General features: G+C 35.8%; 6 protein-coding genes across 8 annotated transcripts; 4 read left to right on the top strand and 2 right to left on the bottom strand.

Moving 5' to 3' along the window:
* Positions 1–91: 91 nt before the first annotated feature.
* Positions 92–3,691, top strand: LOC135789444 (general transcription and DNA repair factor IIH helicase subunit XPB-like). Of its 2 annotated transcripts, XM_065299280.1 has the most exons (3): positions 377–2,985; positions 3,052–3,246; positions 3,306–3,691. In XM_065299280.1, the coding sequence occupies exons 1-2, from the start codon at positions 820–822 to the stop codon at positions 3,238–3,240; spliced, it is 2,355 nt and encodes a 784-aa protein (XP_065155352.1). In that variant the 5' UTR covers positions 377–819; the 3' UTR covers positions 3,241–3,246; positions 3,306–3,691. The 2 variants fall into 2 exon arrangements, 1 of the variants encoding a protein (XP_065155352.1); XR_010547566.1 differs by lacking the exons at positions 377–2,985; positions 3,052–3,246 and adding an exon at positions 92–233.
* On the bottom strand, positions 3,306–5,795 carry LOC135789448 (zinc finger protein 454-like). The gene is made up of 7 exons (XM_065299285.1): positions 5,650–5,795; positions 5,118–5,591; positions 4,715–5,060; positions 4,372–4,652; positions 4,193–4,300; positions 3,943–4,135; positions 3,306–3,867 (listed from the first exon to the last, which is right to left on the bottom strand). The coding sequence occupies exons 1-7, from the start codon at positions 5,692–5,694 to the stop codon at positions 3,710–3,712; spliced, it is 1,605 nt and encodes a 534-aa protein (XP_065155357.1). The 5' UTR covers positions 5,695–5,795; the 3' UTR covers positions 3,306–3,709.
* Positions 5,796–5,929: 134 nt separating this feature from the next.
* LOC135789455 (small ribosomal subunit protein uS2m-like) lies at positions 5,930–7,156 on the bottom strand. The gene is made up of 3 exons (XM_065299296.1): positions 7,014–7,156; positions 6,684–6,935; positions 5,930–6,616 (listed from the first exon to the last, which is right to left on the bottom strand). Exons 2-3 carry the CDS (start codon positions 6,787–6,789, stop codon positions 5,973–5,975), a joined length of 750 nt encoding a protein of 249 aa, XP_065155368.1. The 5' UTR covers positions 6,790–6,935; positions 7,014–7,156; the 3' UTR covers positions 5,930–5,972.
* Positions 7,157–7,173: 17 nt separating this feature from the next.
* LOC135789452 (dehydrogenase/reductase SDR family member 7-like) lies at positions 7,174–9,463 on the top strand. The gene is made up of 6 exons (XM_065299292.1): positions 7,174–7,536; positions 7,598–8,100; positions 8,161–8,280; positions 8,629–8,795; positions 8,854–8,929; positions 9,169–9,463. Exons 1-6 carry the CDS (start codon positions 7,416–7,418, stop codon positions 9,184–9,186), a joined length of 1,005 nt encoding a protein of 334 aa, XP_065155364.1. The 5' UTR covers positions 7,174–7,415; the 3' UTR covers positions 9,187–9,463.
* Positions 9,464–9,568: 105 nt separating this feature from the next.
* Positions 9,569–10,968, top strand: LOC135789453 (dehydrogenase/reductase SDR family member 7-like). 2 transcript variants are annotated; one of them, XM_065299294.1, is made up of 5 exons: positions 9,569–9,731; positions 9,792–10,300; positions 10,356–10,469; positions 10,534–10,697; positions 10,750–10,968. In XM_065299294.1, exons 1-5 carry the CDS (start codon positions 9,605–9,607, stop codon positions 10,814–10,816), a joined length of 981 nt encoding a protein of 326 aa, XP_065155366.1. In that variant the 5' UTR covers positions 9,569–9,604; the 3' UTR covers positions 10,817–10,968. The 2 variants fall into 2 exon arrangements, with proteins under 2 accessions (XP_065155366.1, XP_065155365.1); XM_065299293.1 differs by having other exon boundaries at positions 9,570–9,731; positions 9,792–10,294; positions 10,350–10,469.
* Positions 10,969–16,479: 5,511 nt separating this feature from the next.
* On the top strand, positions 16,480–17,535 carry LOC135789454 (elastase-1-like). The gene is made up of 3 exons (XM_065299295.1): positions 16,480–16,792; positions 16,844–17,210; positions 17,270–17,535. Exons 1-3 carry the CDS (start codon positions 16,554–16,556, stop codon positions 17,429–17,431), a joined length of 768 nt encoding a protein of 255 aa, XP_065155367.1. The 5' UTR covers positions 16,480–16,553; the 3' UTR covers positions 17,432–17,535.
* Positions 17,536–25,297: the final 7,762 nt, after the last annotated feature.

Here is a 25,297-nt window from a genome sequence, read left to right as displayed (position 1 = left end):
ATTTGAATTCCTTGTGATGAGTTTAATGCTTTTATTTTCCACTCGTGTGCCTACCGATGGAATTCAAGTGCATGACTTTATAGGTTACGTGACTTGTTCTTGTCAAAGTCGACCGGTAATGGTGCGAGTTGATGAGTGTTGATGTTGATTTTTATTTTGGTTTATGCACGATTCTGCTCATGTTACGAAGGTGAAGGTGGATGAGGATCGATAATGCCGATTTTGATTAAGCTGTGAGTACTTTTTTTGCCCTCATCGTTCCATTTTACTTGCGTTACTTGGGATTTTGCCGATCAACTGGAAAACGCGCGCATTTCACAACCTTACGTCAAATTTTCATCATTTATCAGAATTGTTGACTTGTTAGGTCACATATTATGGCAGTAGTTAAAACAATTGAAATAAAAATAGGTGAATGTAGTGAATTCTAAAAGATTCGCAAAAATAAAGGGAAAGCTACTAATTTGAAGCATATTTCTATTCAAGTAACGGCGGTTATTTTATGCATTTGTGTATGTGTCGGTAGATGATGAATTAAAAGCAAAATCTGGGTTTACAGCACTCATTTGATAAGATTCTCGCACCGTTTGTACAATTAATTAGAAGCATGTAGGAAATTACTGAATACTCTCAAATTTTCTTGTATTTTTGCATCGGTTATTTATAAGTACGCATGCGTCAACAAAAATATTTTGTTTGAAGTTTCGAGAGCAGTGTGTATCCTGCTTATAAATCCTAACCCCAAACTAATTCATCCCATTCGCTGTAATTGCGTCGTGCAGTGTGGTGCAATATTTGAAATAACTGCAAACCGAGACAATGGGCCCACCTAGACGGTCCGGTAGTTCAAAAGAAAGCAAATCATCTAAAAAACGTCGTAAGGAAGAAGAGGAAGCCGCCGCACTGCGAGAATTCGACGACGATGACACCAACGATGGCCCCGACGGCGGTGCAGCCGTCCCCGGCGCAGCGGCACGTAATGCCGAAACCAGTGATCAAACATCCAAAGAAGATGAATTCGGCGCTAAAGACTACCGCAGTGAAATGACCCTCAAACCCGACCACAGTTCACGTCCACTGTGGGTTGCTCCTAATGGCCACATCTTTCTTGAATCATTCTCACCAGTATATAAACACGCGCACGATTTTCTAATTGCTATTTCCGAACCTGTATGCCGCCCGGAGTTTGTCCATGAATACAAACTTACAGCATATTCACTCTATGCTGCTGTGTCAGTTGGTCTACAAACACATGATATCATTGAATATCTTAAGAGATTGAGTAAAACCACTGTCCCAGATGGAATCATACAATTTATTGAACTTTGTACACTTTCATATGGTAAAGTCAAGCTGGTCTTAAAACACAACAAGTATTTTGTTGAGAGTCCACATCCAGAAATCTTGCAGAAGTTGTTAAAAGATCCTGTGATACAAGAGTGCAGATTGAGAAGAAGTGCTGATGATGTGGATGAATTACAAACCAACATAAATGAAAAAGTCACAGCTCCCAGTTTTGGTAGCAGTGCTAAACCTAATACAAATGAAGAAGGTTCCAGTACAGTCCCAGATGACATTACTAACTTTTATGATAAACTTGACAATGAGGAAGATGATGAAGAAGTATCACTGAACACTGTCTCCTTTGAAGTGAACCAGGAGAAGATTGAAGTAATACAAAAGCGTTGCATTGAATTAGAACATCCGTTACTAGCAGAGTACGATTTTCGTAATGATACAGTCAATCCAGATATAAACTACGACCTTAAACCCTCAGCAGTATTAAGACCTTATCAAGAGAAAAGTCTACGAAAAATGTTTGGCAATGGTCGTGCACGATCAGGAGTTATTGTATTACCATGTGGTGCTGGTAAATCATTGGTTGGTGTAACAGCTTGCTGTACAGTGCGGAAACGCGCATTAGTTTTGTGTAATTCCGGCGTTTCTGTTGAACAATGGAAGCAACAGTTTAAAATGTGGAGCACGGCAGATGACAGCATGATCTGCCGTTTTACTTCGGAAGCAAAAGATAAACCAATGGGCTGTGGAATATTAATTACAACATATTCTATGATCACGCACACTCAACGTCGGTCGTGGGAAGCTGAGCAGACTATGAAATGGCTGCAGGAACAAGAATGGGGAATTATGGTTCTTGATGAAGTACACACAATTCCAGCGAAAATGTTTCGTAGAGTTTTGACTATTGTACAATCACACTCAAAACTTGGTCTGACTGCTACTTTACTTCGTGAAGATGATAAAATCGCCGATTTGAATTTCCTCATTGGACCTAAGCTGTATGAAGCTAATTGGTTGGAGTTACAGAAAAGAGGATTCATTGCACGTGTGCAATGTGCCGAAGTTTGGTGTCCTATGACTCCGGAATTCTACAGAGAGTATCTTATATGTCGCACGAGTAAACGTGTACTGCTCTATGTAATGAATCCGCATAAATTTAGAGCTACACAGTATCTCATTAAATATCACGAACGGCGTGGTGATAAAACAATTGTATTTTCTGATAATGTGTTTGCGTTGAAACATTATGCGATTAAAATGAATAAGCCTTATATTTATGGACCAACTTCGCAGGGCGAACGTATTCAAATCTTGCAAAATTTCAAATTCAACCAGAAAGTCAACACGATTTTTGTGAGTAAAGTCGCTGATACGTCGTTTGATCTGCCGGAAGCCAATGTGTTGATTCAGATATCTTCACATGGTGGATCAAGAAGACAGGAGGCACAGAGATTGGGTAGGATTTTGAGAGCTAAGAAAGGAGCGATTGCTGAAGAGTATAATGCATTCTTTTATACGTTGGTGTCGCAAGATACAATGGAGATGAATTATTCGAGAAAGCGACAGAGGTTTTTGGTTAATCAAGGGTACAGCTATAAAGTTATTACTAAATTAGCTGGGATGGAGGATGAACCAGATATCATGTATAAAACTCGCGAAGAACAAGGACAACTTTTACAACAAGTATGTTAAATTTTTGTTTGTAGATTAGTTCTGGAATATTTTTCTAATGTGTAGTTTTGTTGTTAGGTTTTGGCTGCCAGTGACATTGACTGTGAAGATGAAAGAGTGCCTGGTGAAGTAGGACCACGAGGTTCTGCATCCAGGAAAACTGGGCACATGAGTTCGATGTCTGGTGCAGACGAAGCAATTTACTACGAAAAGCGAGGCGCGAATACTAACAAACATCCCTTGTTTAAAAAATTCCGATACACATAATTTATTGTAAATTTTGTTATGATTAGTTTTTACCTGTATGTTAAGTGTATTTTTGTTAATTCTAGTGCGGATCAATTGGATTCATCATACGCCATCATCGAACTCCAGGGTGATTTGAAATCAAGCGGAGATGAATCCTATGAATCTCAGTACGTTGGCGATCTGCACTTTACAAAAACCGGAACGCCGTTGTTGATTATCGGTCATCATTTGTTGCTTGGCAAGGAAATGCCGCTGGATCATCCTTTGGCTTTACTTAAAAGGGAAAAATCCGACGATGATACTGAGTTTGTTGTACAAACTATAGTTACAAAAAAGATTATATTCAAACATCGGCCGAAGCCTATTGTCGGAATGTAAGTTCATCTCTTAAAAAAGAATTCACAATTCAAACATGTTAGAAATATTGGTCTTTTTACACACAGAATAAAACATAACTTGTTACAGAAAATATTCTATAAAATTTCGTTTAGGTTGAGTTAGTTTCCACAGCTGGGATTGTAATTCCTCCAGTATCTACTGTGTCTTCTAGATGATCTGCAAACAGACCTATTTGCGTTTCTTCGTCTTCGAGGTTTGGCACTGTTGAGTCTTTTGTTTTATCAAGGATCGCTATTTCTTCTGAAGCTAAAAAACCACAGAATAGTTGTGGAATTAAACGTACAATCACAGATTAATAATCGACTTAGAACATAAACTTACGTGGAGATGATGGTTTTTCTCTTTTATGTTTCTCAACGTGCTGTTGGTATAATTTTTCATTAACGCTGTTAAACGGACAAGTTGCACAGCTAAAGAAGCCTCCTTTACCTGGATGTTTCTTTTTCATATGTAACTTATACGCGTTGCTTTGGATTGTCACGTATTTACAATATTGACATGAGTAATTCGATAACTAAAATTTTATTCAAAATGAAGTAGTTATGCGCAAATAATTTTGAAATAAACATACCCCTGAGTGTCGTAGGCCATGCCTTCTGAATGAATTATGATCGCCAGTTTTAAAATCACAAAGTTCACATTTATAAGGTTTCTCGCCAGTGTGTTGCCTCAAATGTAACTGAAATATCAAATATCAATAGCAACAACATTAGTACATGGTTCAAACGCAAAGAAATGAGTTTTACTCACGTCTAACATTGATTTTCTCGCACATTTATGCCCACAAATATTACAAACGAACGGTTTGTATTGATCGTGTACTGACTGTATGTGCCTCTTAAGATACTTGAAGTTTGCAAACGATTTATCACAAATTCGACAGTTTACGTCCCAGGCTTTCGCTTTAACATGCGAGTTTGAGTGATTTTGTAACTCTGCCATACGATTAAACTGCTCTCCACACGTCGAACATAGAAATGGTTTGAAATTCTTAGGATTACTATGAATTTTCATATGTACCAACAAATCATCTAGAAAATATATAAATTAAGGAATATGGAAATTAATATTAGATAGCTTTATGCTTAATTACATGGAGCAAGACATTTGAATGACTTGCACATTGAGCATTCATACAGGCCAACATCGATTTTATGCGCCTTCCAAATATGTGCTCGGCACGTCCTCCAAATGAAAAACAACTTATCGCATTTTAAACATTTGAAACGCTTCTTCATGCCCTCCGTGTGATATTCCATGTGTTTTAGCATGGTTTCTTTGCTTACAAAGCTATTATCACAACCTTTAATCATACACTTGACTTTTTTATCAGCTGTCTCATGATTGTGGACCATTTTCTTTAGAAGCTCATCATTGAGTAGCTCACCATCAGTTGTATTCTCTGATTGCTCTGATTCTTTATCAACTAAATTGTGACTCTTGAATTTCAACAAAAATTTAAACTACATCATTTTAGATAAAAATAGTTTACTTACAACAATCATATGCAGTTTAAGTTGTTCAATATTCTCATAAGCAACACTTTTTTCATCACATTTGCCACACAAGTATAAATTCTTGGTTTCCTCATCTTTCTTCAGCTTAGTATGTGCCTGATGTGCATTTTGTATATGAGATATGATTGTATCATATCTTTCAAATAATTGACCACAGAGTTTGCATTTGTGTGCAGATACAATCTCAATCTGATCATTAATACTAGTAGTGGTGTCATTAACAACTAACTTCTGGTTTTGATTATTAAAATTATTTAAAAAGTTCTCTTCCAAAACTTGTATTTTACTATTGGGTACATTTGGCAGATAAATACTGGAGGTAATTGCATTTAGATTTGTTGACTCACTGTCAACTTCTGTGGCATTTTCCAAATTCTCTTCTGGGTGTTGTAGGGATAGTGTTTGTGTCCCAGAGGTAGATTGGGACATTTTCAAGGGTCCAGGTAGCATCAACTTCGGAATAAAGTGGCTCACATTGAGGTAAAAATGAGTTTAAGAGATATTCCTGTACCTGAACGTCGTTCTGAATAATATCTGCGCTTATTAAACCGTTCATTATGAAACACTAGGATATTAGTATCAGTTTAATAAGCATTTTATAGTTTATTTGATAAATTAAGTTATGATGTTGAATGTTTTGATGCACTACCTTATGCACTAAGGTTATGTTACTTTTGAAAGGATAATAATGGATATAAAATATTATTTTGTTGTTTGAAATTGGCAAACATTAGGAAAATTGGTTGTTTTACAAATACTAATCCAATAGAAATAGATGATTCAATTAAACATAGTTTATAATTAAATTTATTCAGCTATAATGACTATATCAAACTAATTCTGATTCAAATGCTCTTTTTCTTCTCTTTTGCCTCTTAAAATTGCTGCCTTAAATAATTTGCAATACAATTCAATAGCAGCTGGTGAATCATCATTGCCAGGCACAGGATAAGTAATCAAATTAGGATTGCAATTAGAGTCTACCACACCAACTGTTGCAATAGCCATTTTGGCAGCATCCCTTATAGCAGTATGCTGTAGCAAGACATTATTTAATGTGTTCAAGAAAATGCAAAGATCTGGTAGCCTGGTAACAGCACCAAATTGCTTATCTGCATTAGTAAAAATACCACCTCTCCAAAATCTTGTATGTGCATACTCCCCACATTCTTTGGCTGTTCTCTCAACCAAGTGCATATTCTGAGCACCTCTGTGCAGAAACAGGATAATACCTTCTCTATAAGCAATATGTGCAGTAATATTTAAAGCATGTCTTAGATATTGAGCAGTTTTATCCAAATCAAAGATGGTATGACCCATTCTAGAGCCATAGATGAATGGCAACATTCTCTCATCTAGAGACCCAACTTTATGACCATAGTGAACTCTTGCATCAAATAAATCTTTGACTGTGAATAAGTTATGCACTTGGAAGTAGTCTGGATGCTTCAGGATGTTGGTTTCCTTGGTTTCTTCAACTAGAAACATTTAAGTTTTAGATTTAGAATGTTTTAAGAAGTTTGTGGAATCATTTAATTAGTGTACCTGATTTTTCTGTGGGTAGTGGTTGTGTGACTGTTGACAGGCATTGATACGTAGCTTTCACACATGATTTAACGTGTTTTGTAAATATCAGTTTATTGGAAAGCATCTTTTTAAATTTATTTTCTCTTATGCGATTGTGATTGTTATAACCTTAACAACCGCACATTGAAAGCGATGAAAGCGAGCCAATTGTATGCAACCCAATAAACAGCAAATGCTCAAACAGAGCCTACTCCAATAAAATGTACGTTTCTATTCGTGTTTTTAAAAGTAATTACCAACATATTACGTTACAATAATGCATTGCAAAGTTATATAAACTTAAATTACCTTGTACCGTAAAGCAATGAATGTAAATTCAATTCAGTGTATGTTAAATTAGTTCCAGTACTTGAACTATTATCTAAATGCGTTCATTTAACGATAAAACATGACCGACTGCGAGTTTTAATCACATACGGCGCTGATGTGAGATAATTAAATGTAAACAAAGCTGCGTTGGTTTGCTCAGGAGCGCACAGTGCAATCGTGTCCTCAGCAAATGCCAGTCATGTTTTATTAATATTCCTTGTGGGTGGTTAAATGCGTAAAATTAAAACATAACACAAATCGCGTTCGAAAGTTATCTAACCTAAAGAATTTTGGTTTATTACTCAGTTTACAAGTGAACATAGTGCAAAGTGCACAAAAGTTGGAGCTAAATAAAGCGCTAATAAGAATCTGCTAAATAAAATGTTTTGGGCATTAATTGGTGCGGGCGTTTTTACGTATGGTGTTATATATTTAGTCGCCTTATGTTTGGTGGATAGCGATTTAAATCTAGCATTTCTAGAGCGTTTTGGTAAATCAATAAGTAAGTTTTAAAAAAGTTTCTAAATATTTGTTTGCATTAATGTCTTAAAATTTAATAACAGGTAGAATCAAAGGCAAAGTGGTATTTATAACAGGAGCATCCAGTGGAATTGGTGAATATACAGCCTATGCTCTTGCTAAACATGGAGTTAAGCTTGTATTAGCTGCCAGAAGGAGAAATGAACTTGAAAGAGTAAAAAGAAAATGTTTAGAATTATCAAATGGAAGTTTAATAGACAGTGATGTTTTGGTTATTGCAATGGATATGTGTGATTTGGTTTCACACAAAATGCATTTTCAAAATGCAATCAGACATTTTGGACATGTTGATGTTCTATTTAACAATGCAGGCAGATCCCAGAGGGCAATGTGGGAGAATATAGATATTACAGTTGATAAAGACCTCTTTGAATTGAATGTCTTTTCTGTGATTAACCTCAGTAGAGTTGCTCTGGAACATTTCAATCAGAGAGGAGAAGGACATGTTGCTGTTACTTCTAGTTTAGCTGGGGTTATTGGTGTTGCTTATTCAGGGAGTTATACTGGTGCTAAACATGCAATTCATGTAATAATGGTTAAACATACACTAAAATGGATATTCAATTATATATTTTAATATTTTTAGGGGTATATGAATTCATTAAGGAATGAAAAGATGGGGAAAAGAATTACAGTGAGTTTATTCTGCCCTGGACCTGTTTTTACAAACTTTTTACAGGAAAGTTTTACTGATAAACCTGGTGAGGTAAGCACATTGTACTTGTTTCTTGAGCGCATTGACAATTTGGATAATTGCAAAAATTCAAATTCCACTTACTATCAAGGCCACTCTGACGCATGCTCCTTTTCAAAGTAGCATACTTTTCCAACAGATGTCGCATCATGTATTGTTTTCTTGAAATATTTTCAACATATTTAAAACATGTTTCAACATGTTTTACGTTTACGTTTACATTATCACTTTTTTTATTCTGTGTTGTTTATTTACTCTTGCTAGCAACTATTTTTATATTGTTTGGATCTGAAACTGAACATTTATTTGAAATTCTTCCATTTTCTATTTTTTGGATTTCTTTTCGATTATTTATACTAGAAATATGGAATTACAACTCAGCCGACTGATCGCCGATTAACAGCCGAACGCTGTGGTCAATTATGTGCCATTGGCATTGCCAATAAAATCAAGGAAGGTTGGATGGCTATGTTTCCTTTAATGCCCATCACATACTGCGCTGTTTATTTTCCATTAATATTCCATTTGTAAGTTTTGATTTGAATGTAATATTTGATTTACTTTTATTTAATGAATGTTTTGCAGGGGTGTGAAAATTTTGGGACCTGAGAAAATGTTCAAATTACGTGACAGCAAAGCACCGCAGTTGAGTTCTGTCGAGGTACAACACATCTAAGTCTAAGTTCGCTTATCATTTATTTTGAGATTATTTGTATTTTTTGCATTTTCTACTAGTTTTATGTTTAAGTTTCTACTCATTTTTGCCTTCTACTCTACACAGTGCATTATTTAATCTTTTCGCATTTAATACAATTTCTTAATAAGTTTATGATTCATTTCATCGCTAACAACGAATAACTCACAACGAAACACACGGCTTGACTTTCTTTATGATTACAGGAACAAAAGCGCATATAAATGGTACAAATTTGGTTATGGTTTTTTATTCTTACTGGTTTATGGGTGTCTTGACCAATTCTTTCTATAACAATCGCCATATTCCATACTATCTCTTCTTAACTTTTAAGACACCAGACCCATTCAAGCACTGCATGATCGATATCATTAATAAATCGTGCATGTGTTCATCGAACGCATTTTGAACTCTAGATTACAATGTTCTTATCAACTGTGTCAATTTATATAAATTTATATTCAAAAAGTGACAATTAAAAGAATTATTTGTAAAAATAAATGTCTATGAATTAATGACCTTAAACAACGCATAATCAGCGTAAACTTTTATCGCTGAACTTTGAGTAGTCATTGGAATCCGGTGGTAAATAAATTATAAGCGCTAAAATTAGTTTTACTCACAACTTGTCAGGCTGTTAAGATGTTATGGCTACTTGCAATAATCGGTGCGGCATTAATCGTATACACTCTGGTGTATGTCTTCTCAGTTTTTTACTTCGATTGTGATTTAAGTTTAGCATACCATGAAAAATTCGGGAAACCAATTGGTAAGTTGCGTAGCAATAACAACACAATGATTTCATATTGAAACGAATTATATTTTATAGAAAGTTTAAAAGGCAAAGTGGTTTTCATAACTGGTGCATCAAGTGGTATTGGTGAACACACCGCCTACGCGTTTGCCAAACGCGGTGTGAAATTAGTACTAGCCGCGAGACGGAAAATCGAATTGGATCGCGTTAAACAAGAATGCCTCCAATTATCGAATGGTGCACTTGGTGCCGAAGACGTTTTAGTACTTGAAATGGACATGTTGAAGTTAGATAAACACGAGGAATACTTCAAAACTGCTGTTGATCATTTTGGTACCATTGATGTCATCTTTAATAATGCGGGCAGATCACAGCGTGGTATCTGGGAGAGAATCGCGATGCAAGTTGATAAGGAAATGTTTGAACTGAATCTATTTTCGGTGATTAACTTGACGCGTGTTGCATTGGCACATTTTACTGAAAAAGGAAAAGGACACGTGGTGGTGACGTCTAGCGTGGCCGGCGTTTTTGGCGTGCCGCATTCAGCTAGTTATACTGGTTCAAAACATGCATTACACGTATATCTCTATTTATAATAATTTGTTAATAATTTATTAATAGTAATTTTTATAGGGATACATGAATGCGTTAAGAAATGAAAAGTTAAGAGCTAATATTGCTGTGAGTGTAATTTGCCCCGGAACTGTATTCACCAACTTTTTACAACATTCGTTTACGGAACAACCCGGTGTTGTAAGTTTTGGCTTATCTCCTACAATAATTATCTAAGAATAATATGACTTTTGATTTTCGGCAGATGTTTGGTATCAAGGTTCAACCAACAGATCATCGCATGAAGGCCGAACGATGTGGAGAATTGTGTGCGGTGACGATCGCGAATCAGCTGAATGAATCATGGATGGCTTTGTTTCCGTTTTTACCATTGCTGTATATTACCTATTTTCCTAATATTTGCAGCGCGTAAGTGCAGAATATTAATTCGTTTTTTCTTGCTAAAACAATTGTGTTGCAGATTGATGAGATATCTAGGTCCCGAAGGGTATTACAAGTTGAGAGATAATCGTAAATTGGATTTTTAGTTCCATCTACAATTATGTTTGTTCCGACCAACAAATTTTACTGCTAATGATAGAATCGTAATACTGTATGCAAATGTGCATTAGTTTTGTAATGTGTTATTTGTTTTATGCAGTTGCATAATTTTAACTAAATAACTTAATTCCCGCAACAATATTTACCTTTCCGCTACACTTTATTTTCGCATTTACGTGCGCAAAGGATAATTTCTATATTACGCCCTGTTTTAATTAAACTTTATTACCGGCCGAGTTATCAACAAATATTAGCGTGCTAATTCAAGCGTAGCACATTTTATTAACACCATCAATAACGTGTTGTGCATTTCCGAGAATATAATAACATTGTAAAACCGCTGCGACTATCTTCAGCGCACATCAAAACCATATAATTCAAATCGTGCCGTCCCCAAAGGATTAATAAACACATAAATAGTTAAATGACAACTGGCTATAATTTAATCAAGCAACGAAACTTGCGCGTTCGCGACCACTGGGTAGCAAAAAACACGCGTGTGCGGAGTTTATCTCGCGTAGGCTTCTAAATTAAACGAGAATTGCGATGATGCCTGACTTGTAAATATGGCATAAACGGCCATTCGGTCAGCGACAAAAAAGTGCCAAGTACGTGGAATACGGAATATAGTAAGGCACCTGCTCATCGGCTATATACGTCGCAATGCCCAACTTGGCGTTTTTTTCTACGTCGAATTATATTCCTTGAACAGTCTTCGCTGCTGGAGGAAAAACGAGCGCGCATTGGCGAATACCAAAAAGATTTACTTGGCGTTTTACTTTATTTGCATCTTAATGCGCGCGGTGGATTTGTTTCCTGCATTCTAATTAATGTGCCTGCGGTAAATTACTTTGTTAGATGCTGCGCATGCGCATTTCACGTACACGCTGCTTGTGTTTTTTTCGTTAGAAATCCACAAATCTACAATGGAAATGATTCCCGAGTATAGCGGGTGATCGGTGACCGGTGATAGCGTCGTCGACGATTTATTCGTTTGAAGAAATCTGAGTGACGTTTATTGCACGCAATGAAACTATACTGCTTAAGTTAAGTTAACTTAACTTAAAGTTAAGAGCTTGTGCCGCAACTACAAAAAAAAATCAACAACGATCGGTTTGGTTGGAGAGAAAAGAGAAGAGAGACTTGGCGATAATCTCCGATCGATCACAACTAGTACACCGACAATAAAAATAAATACAAATACTTCGGCGTCTTTGTGCTGCTTCTTAAAGTCGATGACACGCACAGAAAAGGAAGCTGCGCGTCTCACTTATGCGTTCGTGCTGAACTAAAGTGCACAACTACGCCGTGCCATGATCATAACTTACGTCCGATCCGGGAATGTCAACAATTCGGCTATTAAAAATTATTGGGTTTCTATTAGGTAGATTGCGTTCTGATTTTATTCAGCATAACCTCAAATCATGACTACATCAACCCGCATTGTCATAATAATAAAAAAACTTGATTTTTACTGATAATTTTCTTCTGAAACACTAAGTATTAATCGTTCTACTATTTTTATAGTCTGGAAAACAATTAAAACGTGGGTAAAATGCACCTGTTCGTCAACAATTGATGCGCAGCGATTTCAGCAGCTTTGTCTCTCCTTGATGGATGCCGACATTCTGCGCACATACCAACTGTCTTATTAATAACGATTAGAGAAAAATGCGCGTGCGAAAACCGCCGCAAATGGTTATGAGTCGACAACATAACCAAGCTTTTTGTCTTCTAATCAATACCAAAATACCTTCGGACTATAGAAATGTGCGTATGTTATCTCGTCATTGTTACACTTATTACGCAATTGCGTAGATCCGTCGATAATAATGCATAATCGATTATTGAAAATTCTCCGAAGTTCTCACGCTCGTAATGGGAACGCGCATGGTTGTGTACAACAGGTGGCTGCGCGGAGTCTAGCTCCCGGTTTAAATTTATAAATTTCACACAGGATTCATTATGAGCATGGTAGCCGGGATTTGAAAGTGAAATTGTTATGAATAGATGGTGATAAGGAAGTAGAAGGTAGATGTTGACATGTTTGGCATGTCAAATAGACGGTCAATATTTAGTTAAACTGCAATTTATTATTGGGGGATTACATCCTGGTTGTAAAGTTATTTTTTCTCACGTTTTCATTCAAGGAGCCAGTGTTTATTCAGTTGCCTATATTGAATGAATATTTTCCACTTCAACGCGTATAAAACAACAAAATAATCATGTAAAATCGATTACAATGGCGGATTTTAATCGTTTTTCACTTGGTAAAATTGTTTTAAGTGGCATCTAAATTGCAATGGGTGTAGCCGCGCTAGTTGCGCCGTGATATCAATCCAATTTCGAGCTGACGAAACGGTATCTGCCGGAGACACTCACAATTAAATCGGTAATCATTGTCCGAAGTGCCCGGCGCAGAGACGCGCCCAGAATTAATTACTTCGTGTAATTAAACGCGGACCCACACGTGCACCCATATTATCATGTCGCGTTTACAACCAACTTTCATTTAGCAATTCAGATGCACGCCAGGACCGGCAATTAACCAAAGTACACCGCCACACCACGACCAACTCTGTAATCTAATGCAGAAACATGTAAATTTGTTGGCGAGTTTAATGCATCGACGGTTTTGCATCCACCGACTCTTGTAACACGGTGTAAATTTATTTCGTTTTATTCGACTATAGAGATTCGAATTATTATGTAATACTTAATAATGTAATCATATAATCATGTGTGATGAGCGTATTTACACGACGTGATGTTGCGACATTTTTATTTTACTGCTATCAACATTCTCACGTTTCGGAAATGTTATTCCCAGCTCTCCCACACAATTTGCTGGCGCGTCGATAAAAAAAAACGACAACAAAGAGAGTATGGGAGTATGTATATTGGAATTATTGGTATCTTCGATCTTTTAAAAACCTGTACGTACTTATTTAAACACGAGTAGTGTGTAGTTGTGTTCACTCTACGCCCTCAACAACTTAGACGATTACACGTTCGTTTTTATTGCTCTTTATTTGTCGACAAACTGTTTGCTCATATAATTTATGCGGCAAGGTTATTATACTTTGCTTGCATTTCACACAATCACTCTGGATAATCTTCAATCAATATATAAATAAGTTTTCTTATATAAATTAAGTAAAAGTAAATATTTTCCTTTATTAACCGCTTCTTTTGCTACATTCAACAACTGCAACCAAATATACAGCTTTCGATTTGCCTAAGTAACTTAATACTGCATTACATGAATCTAACCTCTAAAAAAAACTTTAAAATTAAAATTTAACGGTTTGTGCAGACATAAAGCTGATTTATATTTTAAATACTTCTTAATGCGTGCTTCCAGAAAAACTATCGAAAATTTAACGCCGGAACCTACTGATAATTAACTTATTATCTCCGATTCATAAATATTATAAGTATTAGAAGCAATATTTATTTATGAACAATCACGCACGTTAATTCTTTTCGTAATAAATAACACAGGCATTAACATAATTAGCAGCAGGCACACATGCGGCAAGCATACGGCAGGCTAATATTCAATCTCGCAATATAATTTATTATCGTACGTTATTATTTTAATTTTTAAATATTCGATGAGCTTGATTAGTAAAGCGCACGCATTAATACCGTATTTGTTTGACTCTTTAAATGTATAAACAAACACGAGAATTAATTAATGATTGATTAATGTGTTGGTTGGTACAAGTTAATTTTCGTTTTGGTTTAGCTGCGTTTGTGTGTAGCACCTGGCGATTCGTTATTGATTGCAATTAGTTTATAATTTGATATGTTTATTAGTTTTATGTATTAACTGTTTTTTATCGTCAAAAGTTTATTTATGAATGTAGTTTTTAATTAGAAAATTCCAAACAAATTAAAATTAGTTCTATATCAATTGAGATTGAATTATTTTTTATTCTTTGGCAATTTAATAGAAAATTTAGTGATTTTTTTAATTTAAATTGGTAGTACTGCGATTCATAACCTCTAAACTCTCACGTGACAAATCTCAGTAAAGGTTTATTCCCTGCATAAGTTGATAGCAATGGTGGTAATGAGCATGTTCGTTTTGGCGTGCATTATGTAAATATGTACCTATTGCTCAGCCCGAACCGGGAATGGTATAGCCATCGGTCGTCATTTGTGTAATTGCTCGTGGTCATGAACGCGCACATGTCGAGAAGCACAAGTGACCCTGGTGACTGCAGGCTGCGCAATATTTTAAAAAGCAGTGGCACACAGTACGCAATTAGTTATTATGGTACATGTTTCGATTGACTTCCAAGAAGTTTTATCTAAAAATAAATTAAGGGACCTCAAACCTATTTATGTTGTATTGGGGCACGAATATGTTCAGTTCAGTTACCAAAAAAGGCAAATAAATTTAATTAAAAATGGTTCGCCCTATAATTCATGTCAAAATTTCAACTTGTCTGTATAACAATCACAGTCACCTGCTGTTGTGACTTAAATTGCACAAACTGTTAGGCTTTATCACATGTTTAATTAGACTTAACGGTAATCCTCATTATAAGACGAGCCCATAGCATATAATTTAAACAGTAATTACTTATTATTTTGCTTATTATATTTGTCATATTAATTAATTGCGAAATTACAATTCAAAGGAGCAAAATACACGAATTGCTGAAATGAATGCAATTCCTTTTGGGAATACCAAAAACTGAAGCAATTCGAAATATTTTAAAAAGCGCATTCAAAAAAACCGCACCGAATATTTCAAAATTTCAAGTTTGAAAGTTGAAATTGAAGGAATATTTGTGCGTGCAAAATTCGCCGGTGGTAGGTACATATTTACGAATCACCACACGGAGACAAAACGAAACATAACAAAATGCACTCGGTCGGGGACCACCTGGAACAGGAACGCATTTCGATTGTCACTGGGAAGCATTCGCGATTAATAAGCGCTGTGGTATCCGAATAACTTGTTTGTGCACATTGGCGCGACCATAGTGAAGAACTGTGTGTTTTGCGTAGAATTAATTAATGACTTTTGTCATTAATCAGCCACGGTGGAATTTACTTTTGCAAGACAAAAAATATTTTAAGAAAATTAATATTTTGATTATTCAAAGTGTGTTTTGTTATTTTCCGGAGGTTTTAGACCAAAAAATTGAATTTTTATCTTTATAATTCAATGATAGGCGGCAACCCAATATACACTATACATTTCATTACTTGTAACCCCAATTTTATACTCTCCTATATTAATATAAGCATATTTAGCATATTTTGATGTTTTAAAAACTTTCCTAACATTTCTATTCCTAACTATTTCCTTGATAATATTTACAATAGTATTAAGTTAAAAATATTTGTAATGCCCCAATGTATTTTAAAATATTCCTGTTGTTGAAACATTATTTACCTACACAATTAGGTATTTAAAGTATCTATTATCTATTTTTGTTTTTTTAGCAACTTACAAAAATACCTATACATATTCATTCAAATGCATATTAGTAACTTTACTTACGCAAATTGCGATACCTAGAAACATGAAATACGCAAATAGATATATTAATTAGTCGACGAAAATTTTTAACATTTTTGCATATTTGCAATAAACACATCCATTATTTAAGCAGTCAGTTATGATCAATAATAGGTTGTCAAGCCCTTGTTACCTTTAAATAGTGCTTTATTTTTCGAGCGACTATCACTCGATAAGCAATCATGAGTAAGTTTGTAGGTTTCTTTTTCGCGTTAGTTGTGCTCCAATTAAGTTTGGCCCAGGATCCTGAAAATGAAGAAGATACACGAATTGTGAATGGTCAACAGGCTCGCAGTGGGCAGTTCCCATGGATGGTGGGCGTACATGGGCTGGGCGATAATGGACAATGGGAGTTTTGGAGGTGTGGTGGCGCCCTCATCTCAAGAAACTTAGTACTTACAGCCGAACATTGCGTTGATGCGTAAGTAAACTTAAAAAACAACATTCAATCATTTAAATTCCTTAATTTTAGTAAACCACGTGCTTATCGCATTACACTCGGCTCAACTCTCGCTGGAGATCGTCAAGATGGTGACGGTAAAACAATTCGCTTCGCTGATTTGATTATCAAACATGGCGACGCTTTGATTTTACGTTTGTCGCAGTCTGTGTCCTTCAACAGTAAAATTCAGCCAGTACGTTTACCAGGACCAAATGATTATGTTGGAAGCGACGTGGATGTGACTGTCAGTGGATGGGGTGGTACCGGCAATGGTCTTTCAGAAAAACTTCTTTACACAACTTTAGGAACAATTACCAACGCAAAATGCAGCGAGTGGTACGGCACACTGAAGAATGACGTGTTATGCTATGTTAATCAACACAGCACAACATGCGGGGTACGCCCATTCACGCCCATTAACGGGTGGAGTATACATACAATACTTTATTGTTTTAGGGTGATAGTGGTAGTCCAGTGGTGCGTTACACCAACGCCGGTGCAGTTCATGTTGGTATTCATAACGCAGGCGTGTGCAAAGTTGGTTCGCCTAGTTTAGCAACCAGAACCGCCTCACATGTTGATTGGATCAACTCGGAAATTCGTAGACATTCATCATAAATGATTATTGTTTTGAAAATGCATAAATCCTTTTAGTATATTAATTTGGTGACAGATGGCGACACAATACAAAAATTTTAATAAATTTTGCAAATATGAAACAATCAGTATAAAGCATCCACAATTTCTTAGCCCATATTAGGCATTTAATGCCCCTTTATGTTTATAACAAATGTGAGTTAATAAAATCGTAAAGATATCGTCGTGGTATAAGAAGCCGACTGCTTCAATAAAAGCAGCGCGCTCATTGTGATTGCCACGGGACGAATATATCAGGCAGCGGATTACAGCCATCACCCATATGCTATTAAGCAGACGAAAAGAAGTGGAAAGAATACGAAAAAGAAGCGCAGTGAGGGCGAGAAGTCGAGTGTTCAGCTCGCGTGGGTGCTGCTGATACTCTCTCCCGCTGCGACGGTGACAGAACGCCCACGAAAACAATATACGAGACGTCTTCATAACGTTCACTAGTTTTTTATAATGCACCACATTTTTAAAGACGTCATACAGGCCGTGACAGAAATAACTCCACCGCATGTGACTTTCAGGTGATTTTATGGGTGATAAACATTTGTGTGGTGCTTGTGGTCAGGATAGGTATGCAGACACTAATCTTAATCTCAATCCGGTTTGTCGATATTGAAATATTCTGTCAACGCTGAGGATTTATTTGAAAACGTTTGATTCGTTCGTTTTATTCATTAAAAGATTTAATTTTTATTCAAATTTTAATTTAACTTGGTTTTTATTCTTAAAAGTTGATTGTTGAACTGCAAAACTGTCAAAAACATAAATTGCAGTTTCGCATGAATCACTGAATTCTTAGCCCTTCTCCAATTACTACTTTCAAAAGTAAATTAAAATAAAATTAGAAAGAATATGAAGAAATGGAAAATAAGAAAATAGGAAACTGGTGGACGAAATATAACAAAAATGTTTTACTCAGTTATCTAGATTTTGATATTTTCTGCAATATGCAATTCTTGCATTTACGAGACAACATAAAATGAAATATTTGAAGCGTTTAAACTCTCGGTACCCGAAACGATGTTTAACAAGAGCATCGTTGTTTATCGGTGAGTCTGCATGTCTCCAGTCGCAGTTTGAAAATCAAGTGCCACGGGCAAATAATACGTACGCGTACACTTTGAGAGGTAACTGGTACGGTAGTGCAAGTAGTGTACTCGCTAGAAATCGCCTGAGAATGGGCGGCTTTGTAGTGGGTGCTTTGAGTATTTGCGATTACTTATGGGCTTACTTTGTACTTGTACAGTTATTGTTGGTTTAAGCATCGCGGCAATATAAGTAAAGGTTGACAACCTTATTGAATCGTCTTTGTGTCTAGACGATGCTACAGACAGATGTTTATTAAAAAACAATTAATTAATCAAGAATATTTAAAAGTACGCATGATATGCAACCAAATGCACATTTTGTATTTGGCGATTAAAAATAAGATTGTATCAAAATTAACGATTATAATAACTATTTCTATCACAGCGATGCGATATAATCGCGTGTAATTTAATCTCGTAAGCAGTTTTATCACACATACTCGGTTCCCACGCCAATGCGCGCCTTCTGCTTATTTTGTAATTTTCGACTCGGTCGCATAGATACGCGTACGCGTACATTCAACACACTTTCTGCCTTCGCACATTGTAATATCGTAATGTATCAAAATGTAAATTGATTAAGTGCGAAATGAGCTATCTCCTTTCACACATTGTGCCAGCGCATACAAAACCGATCTATTCTATTACTGAATCGATCCGGTCGTCGCTTACACGACGCATAAACATGCGCGCCGTATGCGCAATTGGCTTTCAGGCTGCAAATTGCAGTCGGCCGTCGCCGTTATTATTATCATTATTACTAGCAATTTAACATTTTTCAATTCGTTAATCGGCCGCCGGAGAAAATGTGTCTGTGTGTGTGTGTGTGTGTGTGTGTGGTTTTTATAATCGATCGTGCGCGGACGTTTAGCGGTCGGGCGCTTCGACAATATGTCCGATTATGCCCGGCGTCGGCGATAATGCACAAACGCAAATGAATGCAGGTGGAGAACGACCTTTCCGCGCATATCGCGCAATGACGCCTGATGGCTGATGGGCTGCCGATGGCCGATGTGTGCGGTCCGCGGCTTTCCCGATTGGATAATTGGCATTCTTGCGTACTTCATTCAGTGCGCGCTCAATGGATGTGTGACTACCAGTGTAGGTAAATTGGTAAATCTAACAGAATCGAATAGAGTGGTTTGTGCAATATTGCGCGCCACAGCATGACGAGATAACGCCTTTGGGAATTCGGCCTGTGAAACGGTTGCATGCACCATTATTATTCACGACATTGCGTGCCATTTTAAAATACGCCTAATGCTATGCAACACAACATTCATTAAAAGTATCTAACCAACTTTCAAAGACGGAAAAAAGTTAAAAGACATAAATTAACAGCGAATTTCCATAAAACTTATTTTTGCCTGGATTACATTTGACACACGGCTCGTATAATATCAATTTCATTGTTTATTTATGCATATAAGTGTCATTGTTCTATTATAGCCGTCGCAGATAATGGGCATATATACGAAGAAGGAATAAACGATTTAATCGACGCCCCTTTTCGGTTGTACACATTGAAATTATAACCACAATCGACTCGCTTGTCTATTAGCCTTTACAGCTTTGTAAATATGTTTGTAACGCGCGTCATTATGCGATCTCCAGTTTCTCCTATGAGTGCCATGCATCGCGTAGGCGTGAGATGTTTCTTTCCGAACAAAAATCCGGCTGTTAACAAACGTGTAAACTCGAAACATGCGGCTATAAATATGTTGCATTCAGAATAGGCTCCAATAAAGTTTTGTCGTTATAGATGATTGCGGTATTTCAATGTTTAAATTAAGTCCTTTATTCATAGGGCGATCTGAGGACGTTGTGGGTGTTTGAAAAGGTATAGGTACGCTGATATTTTATTAATGACAGGAAGACAAAACACTTTCTAATTTAATTTATTCCCGTTTCTGAACTTGTCATTTCGACGAAACAAAAGGAAGGACGTTCGCTTACATAAACATGATATGTTGATTGGCTATTGTTGCTAATGTCGATTTTTATAGCATAAAAGAATTAAAATTTGTTTACACCTTCAAAGATTTCATTGGAAAATGTAGGCAACCAACTAACCGTAAAACCTAAATTTAAGCAATTGCAAGAAAGAACACTTAATTAAGTATTTATAGTGTTTGTAACAACTGACTGTCAACAAAAAAGGTAATTATAATTAATAAGTAGCATAATTAAAATAAATATTAAATCAATTCTACGATAAAAGTAAGAAATACAACTGTTACATACAAAACATTTGGTTAGTACCCATTTATAGTATTCTAACCTCAAAACATCACAACTCACAGCGCGTACGGTGAATCTAACGTGCTCACGATTTTCTACGTTATGATGTGTTTCCTCGTGCACAAATCTAAAACTAATAATACCCAGCAAAAGAGACATAATCTGCAGCAATTGCTAGTGTTAGCGCGTGTAATGTCCTGCGTGCGTTGTCCGAAGAACTTCGCGAAGAAAAAAATTGACATTCCGTGGTGTTGCACCATTCAAGTGCATATATGCGCGCAAGGTATGGGAAAGACACTCGTTTATCATCCGCGAGCTTCATATATCAGCCGATTGAATTCATAACGAATAAAGTGGTGCACTTGCCATCCGTGTATGCCAACAAACACGCAGTGTTTAACTCTGTGTATTGGTGCAATTTATGTGCGTCGTCTCGTAGTCGAGTAAGTAGCTATAGGTACAGCCAGAGGTGTGTAAGTTGTGCACATGTTGCATATCGGTGGCTGTATAATTTTACCCCATTACGCGCCCAATTAAAATTCATTCACTACTTGGTGCGTATTTATGTCCGCGTTTGTCAGTTAGTATATTATAATGATCGTTTTGTTTGCGCTTAAGTACATCGGCAAGTTTATATAGAGTATAATATGCGTTAAATTTTATATTTACTCTGCGAAGGTAATTAATAACTATTGAAATAATGGTGGAAACACTCTGTATAGTTGATTATTGGATGGTAGTTTAGTCCAACTGCAAGATTTTCAACTATTCTAATTAAGGTGTAATAAATTATAAGGTACATACGGTGATATAATTTATTCATTAGAATATTCGTGCGATTTTAGTTGGCAATTTACTCAATGGAAACCGATGGATGATGTTCGGAAATATTTTAATTGGACATCATTTTCAATTCATTTCCTAAGGCTAACAATAAAACGATTTTTTATTATAATGCCATTTTAGTTACTTTTTTGGTATAATTAGAAGTTGTGCGTTTTGGTGTATAAAAAGTTGCATAAGCAGAATATTTGTTATGTGCAGTTTTGGTGTAGTTATGGTTGCATACTCTCTGGCGTGCAACATTACGTCAGCTTTAGTGTTAGTTAAATATCGCAGATGATTTTCTTTTCCGAGTTACGAGTAAATACAAAAAATATCGAATTAATTCACTCGATGTTTACAATGCGACTCATCATGGCTCCAACAAATGTACTACGCAATTAGAATTTAGGTAAGTCTGCTAATATTGCGTTTATTTTAACATTGTATTGCATCGAACAAAACCCTGGAGCTCTAAGTAATTTTCTATGTGTTAGTATTAAAACACAAAATCATATAATATTCATAGCCAATTCGAAACAAAACATTTCTTCTGTAGTTTGTTATTTACATCGTCGAACCGTTTTATCTGTATATGAGTGTGTGACGGTTTTGTTTTGATATTCAGTTGCACCGGATGGTGCTGCCCCCATTCGTTGTTATTTCAAACTAACTCCAATGCTGTTTATCAGCAGTTTTTGCTTTGTTTACGTTCAGTGCAGTTCGAAATGTTCACCGCGTGGTCGTGATAAATAATTCACATTCAATTTCATAAACTGTTAAAATAAAAGTGATTTAGTGCCCAATATATGATACAACCATGGCAAAATCACCATTCCGTGAGTAATTTTTATTAATTAATATTATACTCTATTCTAATAAAGGTGCAATAAAATAAATGGCACGTGCGGTGATATAATTTATTCATTAGATTATTCATGCGATTTTAGTTGGCAATATACTGGCAATGACCAATGGGTTGATGTACGGAAATATTTTAATTGGACATCATTTTCAATTCCTTTCCTGCGGCTAACAATACAACGACTTCCTACTGCTACCAAATAATCTACTTTAGTTCAAAGCTTAACTTTCTCAAACGGCCGTATTGATTGTATCAAATCGAGAGGCAATGTTTTAGACTCGATTTATACCCGGGGGTTAATTAAGATCTAAATCTGATTAATTCTACCACACAAGTCGCTTAAAATGTACCTATGTTTTGATGCAACTAAATTATTTTATTTTAAATTTTGACTTTTAGATACATAAATAAAATCAAATCGGTTACAAAATACAAAAGGCTGAATTCTATAGCGCATGTATAGCTAATTAAAAGCGTAATCTATAATCAGCGATCAATCGCGCGCCGAAATATAATTAATTCGCATTACATTTGCATTTGATCACATCGTTGATTTCATTCCTCCTTTTGTGTTATTTATTGCTTCATTTTTATCTCTCTGGCTATTCAATTATTAAAAAGTAACGGTTGGACGTTTCTCGATCAGCCGGCGATAAACGTTGACGTTGGCAATAATGCCGTATCAAATTCAAATATTCATCATAGTCCGTCCGTGTCCACTCTTTATTGTTAAACATATTAATTTTATTTTTTTGATGCGTCCGAAAAAGATTCAAATAACTTAACTGCGTTTTAATATTCTTATACGATTAGTGAGCTTCAAGGCGCATTAGTTGCTTTTATGTTGATGCAATTTGATATGCTTAGTTGATAGATATAAATTGCCAGTTAAACTCAAACCGATTGACGTGCAGCTCATCAATCCGACAATCTGCACATCGCAGAAACGTGTTTTTATTGGTTATGTCATAATAACGATTTAATTATGCTAATTTGCGAATTGATTGAAACGCATTTGACTGATCGTTTATAATTGAGTAGTAAAACTTATCCATGACTAATTGATGCTTATGCAATGTCTTTTACTTATTTGTGCATTTTGGTTGCCTAATAAAGTTACATCTTTACTCGTTGGATTAAAAAAGCGATAAACGTTTGAACCTGCTGCGCGAGTTGAAGACTTGTCGAGTCTTCCTTGAAATCGAACAATGAACATCGATTTTCTTAGTAAATCATTCCGCAAGCGCGACGTCGTCGATCAAAGCGCGCAGAAAAACTGATCGGATGTCGTCTGCGCGTCCGCAGGTATGAAATAAAATTGTCGCCATATTATCTGCGACTGTATGATGAGGCCGAGGGCGTGCGGAAAAAACCGGGCGTTATTTTAATTGCTCTCTTTGCTCGTACTACTTCACAGTCTGCAGCCGTTTATGGTCTTCGTCGTTGCGAAAAAATATCATTCAATAATAATACATAAAACATATTTGTGCGCCGTTAATAAATGCCTCATTGTAAATACTATTTCTACACTTGTATCAGTTACATGACCAGTGGCGCAAAGGATATTTATTATGGAATCATTTGATAAATATCATAAATACTAAAGCGGGGCCTAGTTCTTTATATACGGTGACATCTTTCCGCTCACCTGATTGGCTACAATTTTGTCGACTGCAACCGACAATGCCCGATATGGGAAGTAACGTAATTGTTGAGTTATTTGCCTAGATTAGTGAGTGTTTGATTTTTCCGATGTTTTGATAGTTTTCCTGCAATTTGGGCGGAGATAAATCATAAAAACTTGATCAAAAAATCGTTTGGATATTAAGTAATAAATAAATATAAAAATTCGCCAGATGGCGACACTTGTCGAAGTATGGCAATATGTTTTGCTTTTATTAATGTTTGACTTCATTACAATATAATATTTATTAGATATTGATATAAATTATTATGGTTTGGACGATGTCAAGGCTTCGTACACCCACATCGATACAGAATCGAAATGCATTAATATTTAATTTATTAATTTTTATTATTGCCTCGAACGACATTTTAATATCCTCTTATCCGCGCAAGCCGCCCAAGTATAGGTAGGTACACACCGCGTTGGTGTTTTAATTAACAGAAAAAAGTCCACATGCAAAAGTAAAAATAAAAAAATCTGACATGCGCCACACGTATGGGCACGTCACGTCCATCGCCATCATAATAAAAGATGAAAAATACAAGATAGCTCGAAATGTGAGCGACGAAATTCTGCTGACACACCGCTACAATCTAAAATAGTTCACTTTACTTTTTATTTCATTTTTATAGCCACACAATACAACAATAACAATAACTAATACTTTTCGTAGTAAAAGAAAACTTATACACTCTGTTTGGTTATTCATATAACATTCTAGTCTATATGTATGATTATTATGATTAATATTAATCTATGATGACTATAAAATTTTCACTGGACGTCTTTTGAAGCGGTCGGTGCACTTGTTGATGTTGGTACTCACGAGTATTTGTTGTGGATGATTAATGGCTGGCTGTCTGTTAAGTAACGAATTAATTAAAAAGTCAATCAATATTTTGTTTGTTGTAATTAGTATATGAACGTGTACGTGTACATTCTGCACTTTTGTTCGAGTAATTGTACGCCGGGCAACTATTGTGATGTATAACAACGCGAGCAACATTAATGCAAATTCTTTTTTTAGAAACTAATTAATGTTTTTAGTAATTATTAGTGGAGTAATTATAAATACACTAATATTTATTACTTTTGATTTTGATATAATCCAGAGAGATTGCAAAATTAAGCTTTCA

Source organism: Atheta coriaria, unplaced genomic scaffold (assembly GCF_025399875.1).
Source record: "Atheta coriaria isolate IRGN ID8LTWV9N9 unplaced genomic scaffold, Caltech_Dcor_3.1 hic_scaffold_3_pilon, whole genome shotgun sequence".
NCBI classification, from domain to species: domain Eukaryota; kingdom Metazoa; phylum Arthropoda; class Insecta; order Coleoptera; family Staphylinidae; genus Dalotia; species Dalotia coriaria.
This window is presented reverse-complemented; position numbering and strand designations above follow the sequence as displayed.

Coding starts and splice junctions, on each gene's coding strand:
- LOC135789444 (XM_065299280.1), top strand. CDS start 820: ATGGGCCCACCTAGACGGTCCGGTAGTTCAAAAGAAAGCAAATCATCT. Junction 2,986..3,051: donor AAGGACAACTTTTACAACAA/GTATGTTAAATT, acceptor TTTTGTTGTTAG/GTTTTGGCTGCCAGTGACAT.
- LOC135789448 (XM_065299285.1), bottom strand. CDS start 5,694: ATGAACGGTTTAATAAGCGCAGATATTATTCAGAACGACGTTCAG. Junction 4,301..4,371: donor CGAGAAAATCAATGTTAGAC/GTGAGTAAAACT, acceptor TTGATATTTCAG/TTACATTTGAGGCAACACAC. Junction 3,868..3,942: donor AGAAAAACCATCATCTCCAC/GTAAGTTTATGT, acceptor GTGGTTTTTTAG/CTTCAGAAGAAATAGCGATC.
- LOC135789455 (XM_065299296.1), bottom strand. CDS start 6,789: ATGCTTTCCAATAAACTGATATTTACAAAACACGTTAAATCATGTGTG. Junction 6,617..6,683: donor ACTACCCACAGAAAAATCAG/GTACACTAATTA, acceptor AAATGTTTCTAG/TTGAAGAAACCAAGGAAACC.
- LOC135789452 (XM_065299292.1), top strand. CDS start 7,416: ATGTTTTGGGCATTAATTGGTGCGGGCGTTTTTACGTATGGTGTTATA. Junction 7,537..7,597: donor GCGTTTTGGTAAATCAATAA/GTAAGTTTTAAA, acceptor ATTTAATAACAG/GTAGAATCAAAGGCAAAGTG. Junction 8,796..8,853: donor TTTCCATTAATATTCCATTT/GTAAGTTTTGAT, acceptor AATGTTTTGCAG/GGGTGTGAAAATTTTGGGAC.
- LOC135789453 (XM_065299294.1), top strand. CDS start 9,605: ATGTTATGGCTACTTGCAATAATCGGTGCGGCATTAATCGTATACACT. Junction 10,301..10,355: donor AACATGCATTACACGTATAT/CTCTATTTATAA, acceptor TTATAGGGATAC/ATGAATGCGTTAAGAAATGA. Junction 10,698..10,749: donor TTTCCTAATATTTGCAGCGC/GTAAGTGCAGAA, acceptor ATTGTGTTGCAG/ATTGATGAGATATCTAGGTC.
- LOC135789454 (XM_065299295.1), top strand. CDS start 16,554: ATGAGTAAGTTTGTAGGTTTCTTTTTCGCGTTAGTTGTGCTCCAATTA. Junction 16,793..16,843: donor GCCGAACATTGCGTTGATGC/GTAAGTAAACTT, acceptor CCTTAATTTTAG/TAAACCACGTGCTTATCGCA. Junction 17,211..17,269: donor AACACAGCACAACATGCGGG/GTACGCCCATTC, acceptor TTATTGTTTTAG/GGTGATAGTGGTAGTCCAGT.